The sequence below is a fragment of the Peromyscus californicus genome, unplaced genomic scaffold (genome assembly GCF_007827085.1).
Source record: "Peromyscus californicus insignis strain IS unplaced genomic scaffold, ASM782708v3 Scaffold_14__1_contigs__length_90479793_seg_2, whole genome shotgun sequence".
NCBI classification, from domain to species: domain Eukaryota; kingdom Metazoa; phylum Chordata; class Mammalia; order Rodentia; family Cricetidae; genus Peromyscus; species Peromyscus californicus.
In genome coordinates this window covers 20,929,984-20,939,748 of record NW_026294436.1, presented here as the reverse complement: position 1 = coordinate 20,939,748, position 9,765 = coordinate 20,929,984, and the positions used below count along the sequence as shown (strand labels likewise).

The following is a 9,765-nucleotide window of genomic DNA, read 5'->3' as shown; positions in this document are numbered from 1 at the left end:
GAAGAGAGTAGGTTTTGGGTTTAGGGGAGGAGCCGTGCTGCCAACCTTTAGTGGTTGTGGGAGATCAGAGAGGGGCCTTCTGGAGTCCCGCAGGTGATCAGGGCTCACTGCCACCCACCCTCCTGCCGCATTGAGAGGGGAGGGAGAGAGCACGGGAGGCCGCACCTCTGTACTGTCCCGAGGCCGGATTCATACATCACACCATTCGAGAAGCTCACGTTTTCTCAGCTTTTCTCACACAGAATCACTTCCTTTGTTTAGAGGAGGGGGTGGGGGAGGAGACGGAGGGCGACGAGGGAGGGGCCCGCGGGTGCCGCCGCCGCCGCCCCCGCCCCCTCCCCTCCCGGTGTGCGGAGCCCGATTGTCACTCAGCTCCCGCTCCGGGGGCGACGAAGACGCTGGCGCCAGAGTGGAGTCTCGGCTAGCTACCATCCCCCTGGACCTAACAGGCTAGCCCTGGGTTCTCCTGGCATCTTATAAGGGAGCGACTGCCCAAGACTTCGAGATTTGGGGACACTTGGCTAGACAGTTCAGGTGGCCAGGAGCTCTGACAGCTTTGGTGTGACCTTGGGTAAGTCTGTGTCTCAGTTCGTGCACCATGAATGTGCAGGAGAAGGGTGGATGAAATGATTGGAATGCCCCCCCATGGGGCAGTCGATGGGCAAAGATTCTAAGCTGGAGCAGGACCAGGCGACTGTTAAGAGTAGGACACCAGCGGCGTCCCAGGGGGGTGGGCACAGGGCGGGGGTGCGCGCACGCGGGAAATGAGAGCCCGTGGACCCGCCAGGTCCTGGGCTTAGTCCCTCAGATTCACGCCTGCCATCCAGTCCCAGGTACGAAACAGGGGCACTACCTCTTTAAAAGCGTCCGGGGCTGAGCCTCTGCCGCACCATGTGATTGCTTGAAAGGCCGGGCTGGGAGCGCAGCGGCGGGAGCCTGGAGAATGATGAGCCGGTGCGCGCACGGTGCCCAGAGCCCAGCCCTGCCCGGCGCGGCTCTGGAAAGCCGCCCGGGGAACTTAGGGCAACGCCTTTGGGACCCCCTACTGGTTAGCAGGCAAGATGGTGAGCTCCCTGCCTCCGGGTCGGCGGACACCTGTGGGCATTGCGGAGGCATAGGGGATCGTTGTGGAGTGAGTGTACTGGGAGCTACCTCACACCTGATACAAAAGCCAGTAGTGGAGTGAGTGTTGCTATTTTAAGTTGCTGAATGGAACCTCTGAGGACAAGGGGAGGGGACAGAGGTTAAGAAGATAGAGAGGCTGAGTGCCTGGCCAGCCTGGGCAGGCGCTGCATCTGCTAACTGGGGCACATCTTCGCAGGGCTGCCTATGTCCCCTCCTTCCCAGGCTGGCATCCCCACCGCAGGCTTCCTGACCACAGGTGCTGGCCTCGTGCCCCAGGGCGCCTGTCTGCTGATGTGCCCAGCTCCTGCCCACCATGCCGCCCTACATCTCGGCTTTCCAGGCTGCCTACATTGGCATCGAGGTGCTCATTGCCTTGGTCTCTGTGCCTGGAAACGTGCTGGTGATTTGGGCTGTGAAGGTGAACCAGGCACTTCGCGATGCCACCTTCTATTTCATCGTATCCCTGGCAGTAGCTGATGTGGCCGTTGGCGCCCTGGTCATCCCACTAGCCATCCTTATCAACATTGGGCCACAGACCTACTTCCACACCTGCCTCATGGTGGCCTGCCCTGTCCTCATCCTCACCCAGAGCTCCATCCTGGCTCTGCTGGCTATTGCTGTGGATCGTTACCTCCGAGTCAAGATCCCTCTCCGGTGAGTTCATAGCAGCCCAAGGTACTCTGCGAAACTCTTATGTTGGGTGGCTTGGGGGATGAGTTAGAGAAGATTCAGAGTGCATAAGGCCTGTCCCTAGTCAGCTAGGTGTTCTCTGGCTGTTGGATCCCAGCCCACACTTGGCCTTCCTGGGCTCTGTGTAGGGATGCTTCTCAGAGCTGCGGTGAGAGAAACAGGAGGGGGCTGGGTGGCTGGAGAATTACCACCCTGACAGTACCCATGACCTCAGTGCTGTAGCCTCTGCAGAGAGGGAGCCTGAGGCAGCAGGTGAGGCCTGGAGTCGGGTTAGAGCGTTTGGAGGGGTCACCACTGTCGTCCCCAAGACAGGGGACAGTGCAGGGTTGGGAATGATCTGGATTCCACAAGTCCTAGGGAGGAGGAGAGCAGAGCTCCAGGGGAGGGTTGAGGACGTGTTAAGGGTGCACACCAGGGCCAACCGTGCTGCCGCTTCTCGGATCAGACCAGGCTGGCTTCCGGAAGACACTCTTTGGCTCACTTGTTCTGCAAATGTCTTGTACCAGCCAGCTCCACCCTCCAGACTCTCCTGCTGAGCCCAGAGGGCTAGTTGCCTCTGCCCAGCTCCTACTGAGGGGATCTCTTTGGCAGGCAGAGGGAGAATGCTGGTGGCTGCCCCTGTGTTCTGGCTTTGGCTTGCAGGCTACACCAGAGGTGCTTTTGCTGTTTCTAGACAGCTCAGGGAGGGAGGCTTAATGGTGGCAGTCCTCGTCGTTGGGTGGGGGGAGGTCCCATCTACCTTGAGGCTCCCTGCCCAGGCCTACCAGGCCATAATCTTGGCACCAGGCAGTGCCTGGGTCACCAAGTGCCAGCAAGTACCAGGGCACACTGCCAGGAACCGGCACCGCTGGGACACACTTTTGAGTGTGTTTCCCCCTCTTTGAATTCTTGTCACCAGTAGGTTCTGTAATGGTGAGCTTTAGCTGTCTCTAGCACCTGCCATCCTATGCAGCTTCCTAGCTCCCATATCTGGGACATGGGGCCTCTGATGTCACTTGGCAGTTTGCCCGAGCAGGCCTAGGTACCCAGAGTTCTCTCTTTGGTCACATTTATGCACGTTTAACTTTTCCCAGCCTCTTCTCACGTCATGCGTTCCCTGTGTCCAGTGAGGGAGGTGGAGCAGGAACTGGATGAGGGGAAGCAGGCTCAGAGGATCTCCCGGGGCCAGGTGTGGAGAGCCTGATTCGACCAAGTCCTCCCTCTGACTCCCGTGCCTAGAACCTGGTCATCAGCCTCTCGCACCCCACCTCCAACCTCCCTCCCTCCCAGTCACCAAGTTTCCCAGGGAAGGTGGGGTGCAGAAGCCACAGAGGCTCAGCTTCCGAGGGCCTTTCATGCTGCCATTAAACCGGGGTTGCTGCTGGCCTGCACTAGCCAAGCTAGTCTCAATCCATTAGATGGGCTGGGCCTCGGAGCCCGACCATTACAACAGCGTGGCCACATTAGGAATGCACAGAGATGGGCAGCCAGAGGAAGGCCGCTGGAGAAAGTCTGCCTGCTGAGTGAGTGCCAATGCCTTGGCCCTGTCCTCGTGCCACAGAGGTCACAGGCTTCAGAATGTGTCCTCCTTACCCTGTGGGCCTGGGGAATGGAGTGGCTATGCTGGTAGGAATTGCAGGCTCATTCCCCCCAGAGGCAGCTGCTGTTGCTTCGAAGCTGGGGCCATTGGAGAACAGTCCTCTGGGAGTTGAGGGTGGGCACAAGTGGAATATAATACAGGCCTGGGCTTGGATGTGTTTACAAATGCCTGGCTGTGTCACCTTGGGACAGTCACCTATTTAACCTCTAGAAACTTTAATTTCTTCATCTATAAAAGGGGACAGAAATAATAGTATGACTGCTTGGGGTTCCTGGAGGAATATATAGCAATTAGTATTATGCCTGACATATTTTATGCAGGCTGTAAATGAGAAGTCTAGCTTCTTTATTAATATATGGCTTGAACAGGGGCTGGGCAGGCAGGCTCTGTTTCTCCAACCCGAACATGTGTGCTCTTAGACTGACATGCACACAGCACATTCCAAGAAGGTGTCAGAGAACTGTTAAGTTACATCTGCACATGCTTTCCCTCCCCCAATGGGCTGCCAGTGCCTCAAAGGCAATGTCCAGGGCAATGATCACATCTTGTGTGTTTCTGTGAATTACCCAGAATGCCCAGCAACAACGTGTAGTCCTTGGCACTCTGTAAATGTTGATTAAAACGACTGGATTTCCAGATCACATGGGTGAGTCTCAAACAGGCTTTATCTTTCTTGCTGAGGACTACTGTCCCCCATTTTGCTTCTCCCCACTTGCTCAGCAGGGATCCTGGGAGTGCTCTGCCCTGCGAAGAAGAAGAGCCTCCTCTCAAGTTAAGGGCCAGCTTCTAAACAAGGCTCCTGGCCAAGATGTCGATGAGTCTAGGTCCAGGCCTGTCATTGCCCAGGTACCCTGCAGGAGGTACAGAATGCTCTGTATCCTTCTGGGCAGCTGGAGTCAGTGGAATGCCAGTCTTTTGAACCTGCAGGCACCTGGCTCCCTGCCCTGATATGCTAGGCAAAGGTTGATGTGGCCCTGGGCCCTGAGAATAATGTCCCTGAGAGTTGGGGAGGTGTGTCTAGACATTTGGATATAGGAGTCATAGAGCAAGGATTAGGTTGGTCAGTAAACCATGGGTTTTATTTCGTTCCATGTAGCAGAAACTTGAGAGAGAAAAGAGATTTACCTGATCTAATGTGACCCATTTGCGTTTTTTTAAGTTGGAATAGTTGACTGTCAATAATGTGTGGTCTTTTACATGCTGCATGCCACCCACCCATGCTTGTATTGAGAAGCTAGTCCTTACTTCTAGTTCCCAGGACTCTTCAATATCCATCCTCCCACCTCCTCACCCAGGGCTGTCTTGGTACTCTGTAATCATTTGGGGTCTGCTCCAGGGTGCTCCCTGCTTCTGTGAGGAGGTTGTCCTCAGTTAGATGGGTTGCAGTAAAGTGAACGGTGGCAGAGGTTTGGGGGTTAGGTGTTGCTGTGTTACCAGATAACTGTGCCGCCTTAGAAGTGGTTCAACCTTCCCAAACTTTTCTCTGCCATACGCGTGTTTGGATCCAAGGTCACCGAGGTTCCTTTTGGCTCTAACTCTCTGTGTGGTTCTTCTTCCTCCTGGTTCCTGCCAATGCTGTCTCAGGATCCCGGGCAGGTTTTGTGTTGGATTTTTCCACTCCTGGTGATTGATCATGTGGTGGCTATGTTTTGTTTTGTGTATGTTTTATCCCATTGACTGTGTGTAGCCTCTCAGTAGTGGAGGCTACTGCCAGCTTCATTCTACAGTTCTTCAGATAAACTGGAATCAGGAGCTTGAAAGTTTCAATAATTCTCCTACACAAACCGCTCGCCAGGGGCAGATTCCAGGCCTGCTATCAGCCGCTTTGAACCTATAAGCCCAGCGCGCATGCGTGGACTTAAGCGGCGATCTTGTTGGCTGTAGGCCCCAGTTTCCCTAAAGCTATCACCAGGTCCTTTGCCCCCTCTCACTTTTGCTAGTGTTTGTACACTCTGCTTGCCTCACACTCAGCACCTCTCCCTCCCCTCCACTCTAGTGGGCAGTTGAGTCCCTTGGAAGCCCTGCGGCTGCCCATAGCTGGGGGCTTGCTTGTCTTGGAGGCTAGGTATGCTGGGTTGAGCTTTTGGAGGAAGAGGAACTTGTTAGATTAAGATGTGTTTGCTCTCGGCCGCTGGCTTGGCAGTCCCTGATCTGGTCTGGGCTTTGTTTATGTATTTATTTGACAACTAAAATGGCTCACGCACTACCAACACCCCAGCAGCCATCTGTGACCTCTGTGTCCCAGAACAGTTGCTCCGAGTCTCCATCTGCTTCCAGAAGGAGCAGGGTGTCTCCAGATGCGTGGTCGAAGGATGCATTAGTCATAGGCTAGAGTGCACGAGGCAAAAAAGCAGCCAGAGGAAGCCACGGAGAGGAAACCAAGGGCCAGGGGAGCGGGGGCTTGTTCAGGGTCACTGCGCTGGGAACTCGGTGCTCCTCCCCAGTCAGCCTCTTCTCAGCCTGGGAAAGAAAATGTAGCTTCAGTGGATTGGGTCCGTGGAAGAGTGGTAGGCTGCGGGGTGTGATGGAGGTGGCTTGGTGTTTGTGTTGGGGCAGCCTGCAGGTGCTTATGCTGGATGTAGCTGAACCAAGACACATGGCTTCCCTTGCAGAGGTGTCCCGGTTTGTTTCAGGGGTGAAAGCACCCCATCTTCCCACATTGGGATGGCTTCCAAGAAGCCTTGTGTGTCGGCAGGGTGAGGGTGGGGGGCAACTTGTTCAAGCATCCGCTGTGAGGAAGCCGAGGAATAGCTAAGGTGGTTTGTGGAGAAGCCCGTCCACCTCGGGGGCCCTGAGTGGAGCCTTAGGGGCTGCACCCTGACGTTCCGTGTTTATTTGAGAGCCTCAAAGAACCGTGCTGATTGCGAGGAATGTAGAGAAGAATAAAGACTCCAAATCCACCAGTACTTCTTCCACCTACAGAGGACGACTGCTAACATTTGGTGTTCCAGAAAATTTTTCCACACACATGTATATATTTAGCTACATTATTTTTGCATATGGCAAGTATCTATCTATATATGGTTTTAAATCCTATTTTTCTCACTTAACATTACATTACAAACATTTCCACATGTCAACTAAAATTATTTTGTGAGGGTTTTTATGACAGTATAAGATTGTATTATTATTCATCTTTTAGGTTTCAGGGAATCCACCTCCTGCTCTTGCCCGCCAGGTTCATTTTGTCTGTTAGCTTTTCAGACTGGATGTGTGCCTCCTTCCATATTACTTCAGGCTCAGGGAGTTTTCTATTTAAAACTTCTCTCTGGGGTCTGGGTAAGCACCAGAGTTCCAGGACACTCTGTTTACATACTCAGGTGTCTTCCACGTCTGGCATGGAGTAGATATGCTGTAACTTCTTTGGGATAAATTAACATTTGGGTAGCACATTTTATTTATCTATTTTTAAGTAGGTTGCTAATTAGAGTACTATATTATTATTATTATTATTATTATTATTATTATTATTATTATTATTACTATTATTAAAAAAAACACTTCAGAGGCTGGGGAGATGATTCAACTGGTAAGGGCCCTTGTTGCCAAGCCTGATGGCCTAAATTCAATCCCTGAGGTGTACATAGTGGAAGGAAAGAATGAACTCCTAAAAGCTGGTTTGTACTCTGACCTCCGCACTAGTACCCTGAGTACCCCAACACACACACACACACACACACACACACACACACACACACACACACACACGCACACGCACACACACACACACACAGTGGAGGAGATAATGAATGAATAATAAATATAAAGAAATGAAAATTTCAAACAAACAAAAGCCAAAACACTTCACTGATTCACATTGTTTCAAGGGCCAGAGCCAAGGCCTAAGACCCTGGACGGAACCTCCTAGTACTAGCTTGCCCATGTCCAGAAGTATTTTCATATGAGGCTAAGTATCTCCCAACTCCTTTTGTCCTTCCCCCTCTATCCCTTTCCCATTTCACCCACACTGCCACTTCTCAGGAGGCTTCTGGTATTCCGCAGCCCATTTGTCCTTCTGGGCTAGCGCGGCAGGACTGTACAGGCTCGGGATCTAGTCCTTAGTAGCTGTTCTCTATTTCCTGAGGGTTGGTCATTTTGTTTCTTTGCCTTTTGTTGAGGAGAGAAGTCTCCAGAATGAAGGGCTTGGTGTGTGGTATTTCTTGGTTAGCCCTGTTGGGCAGGAGGGCATAGACATAAAGGGCAGAGCTGAGAGGAAGGAGGCTGAGACACACACAGCTTCTCGGGCTGGGAATCGCTCCTTTAATTCGGGCCCAGAAGAGGTTACCAGTTGTTACAGAGCAAAGGGAGTGGGATGGAAGAGGAAGAGATGGCAGGGTGTGGGCCTTGTCATCCATCCCTCTTTGCAAACACTGGCTTGAAGGTGGACAAGGAGATGGGACAGCTAGGGAAGAGCACCCTTGACCCCAAAGAGTAGACTGTGGTAACTTCTCTTGCCTGGCAGTCTTTACGGACAGGATCACAGAGATGTGGGGCTGGGGGGCAGTGCTAGGCAGTTCATTGGGCTGCAGGTACGGAGGGGTGTGCAGCCTGGTCCCCTCTACCTGGGAACTCCCAGCCACCGTTGAGATTATAGCTTTCCACAGTCCAAGCTTGCCACGGAGAGATTCTTGACCTCCTCTGTCAGCAGTCAGGATGGCAGGTGACTGATGCCTGACAAGTATCAATGCTTGAACTGGCAGCCGGTCCCAGCCGGTCCCAGCCGGTCCCAGCCGGTCCCTATTCCACAGTCACTTCTCCAGCACAGGTCATGGGGGAGTGACCCTTTGGGACTTCTTCCTGCTGCTTGCTCTCAGAACTTGTCTGACTTTTGAGAAAGAAGGGTGACTAGTCATTCTCACTTGTCCTTATCCAGGACCCTAATGTAGACAGTGGTTCTCAGCCTTCCTAATCCTGTGACCCTTAATACAATCCTTACGTTGTGGTGACCCCCAACCATAAAATTACTGTTGTTGCTAATTTAGAACTGTAATCCTGCTACTGTTATGAATCATAATGTAATCATCTGTGTTTTCTGGTGGTCTTAGGTGACCCCTGTGAAAGGGCCATTCCACCCCCAAAGGGGCTGTGACCCCGCAGGTTGAGAACCACTGATCTAGTGACTCATTCACCCACATAGTCATTCATTCAACAAATGCTCATCGAGTGCCACATGTATACCAGCTGACGCTGTGGATATTTGTGATACAGGTCCTTGCAGAGCCTGCTTATTGATGGCCTGGAGGACAGATGTCAAGTCACAAACAGGAGGCTTAACTTATGTAGAGTGTTAAAAGGTAAAACGTGGTGTAGAATCAAGTCAGGATGAGTGAGATTGGGTGGCTAGGCTGGAGCTGGGGGACAGAGTTGCAAGGTAGACCTAATGACTTCCTTGAGAAGGTATCTTTGAGCAAAGCTCTGGGGAGGGGACATGACACACGGACATCTGAAAGACACATGATGTAAGGGAAACAACCAGAACAAAGGTCCTGGGGTAGGAATGTGCTTGAATGGGTTTAGACGTGTGTATGGAGATGAGGTGAGGAAGGGGAGGGTGGGGAAGATAAGGAGCACAGACTGACACACTCGTGGCTTGCACACCTCTGGAAGACTTTTGCTTTGAAGGAGATTGCAGCCATTTCACTACTCCGAGTAGAAAAGGGACATCATCTGGTCCCCGAGGCTCTCATGCTGAACATGTGCTTTAGGGCCGGAGGTTGGGGGGGGATGAGAGACTGGTCAGGAGCTGTCACGTTGCCTCAGGTGTGAGAGACAGCTGAACAGTGGCAGAGGGAATGATGCGGAGTGGTTGACTCTGAGTGTGTCTTCTTAGATTGATGGAAGCAGGAATTTCATACAGTAAGTGCATAGGTTGCAAGTATGTAGCTGAGGTTTGTGGTGACTTTCTTACATTGAGAACATCCTCAGCACCCTCGAAGGGCCCCTGCGCCTCTCCCAGTCAGTACCCTCCCCAGAATAACCACCCTCTGACTTTTGTCCCTCGGACTTGTTTTGCCTGCTCCTAAGTTTCTACAGAAAGCAAGCCGTGCCTACCCTGTGTTTGGCTTCTGAGGCCCAGAATGATGGTTGAGCTTCATGTCTGTTTCTGGGTGAAGTCGGGTAGGTCCCCCACCCCGCCCTTGCTCCTGTTCGAACTCCACTTTATCCGTGTACTACAATGTACTACTATCAATGTATTGCTGCTGAGGTTCCGCATAGGATAAGAAAGAGCCAGTGGATTTGCATATGGATTTGATAACTTCTTATGGTCCCCACTTTCTCTTTATCACTGCATCTCAATACAAAGGCCTCCCTGCCGTGTCTAAACTCTTCAAGTCCATTCCTACCCTAGGGTCTTTGTTCTAGCTGTTTGC

The 9,765-nt window shown here is 52.4% G+C and overlaps 1 protein-coding gene across 4 annotated transcripts in view; it reads left to right on the top strand.

The window, feature by feature from the left end:
* Positions 1–323: 323 nt before the first annotated feature.
* The window catches only part of Adora1 (adenosine A1 receptor), a 35,087-nt gene continuing 25,645 nt past the window's right edge, over positions 324–9,765 (top strand). The window contains exons 1-2 of one of the 4 annotated variants that reach the window (XM_052736999.1): positions 324–571; positions 1,382–1,779. In XM_052736999.1, the coding sequence (XP_052592959.1) occupies positions 1,439–1,779 (341 nt within the window). In that variant the 5' untranslated portion in view covers positions 324–571; positions 1,382–1,438. Of the gene's footprint in view, positions 572–801; positions 1,780–9,765 lie in introns of those variants that run through there. The other 3 variants (XM_052736998.1, XM_052737000.1, XM_052736997.1) reach the window with 3 other exon arrangements.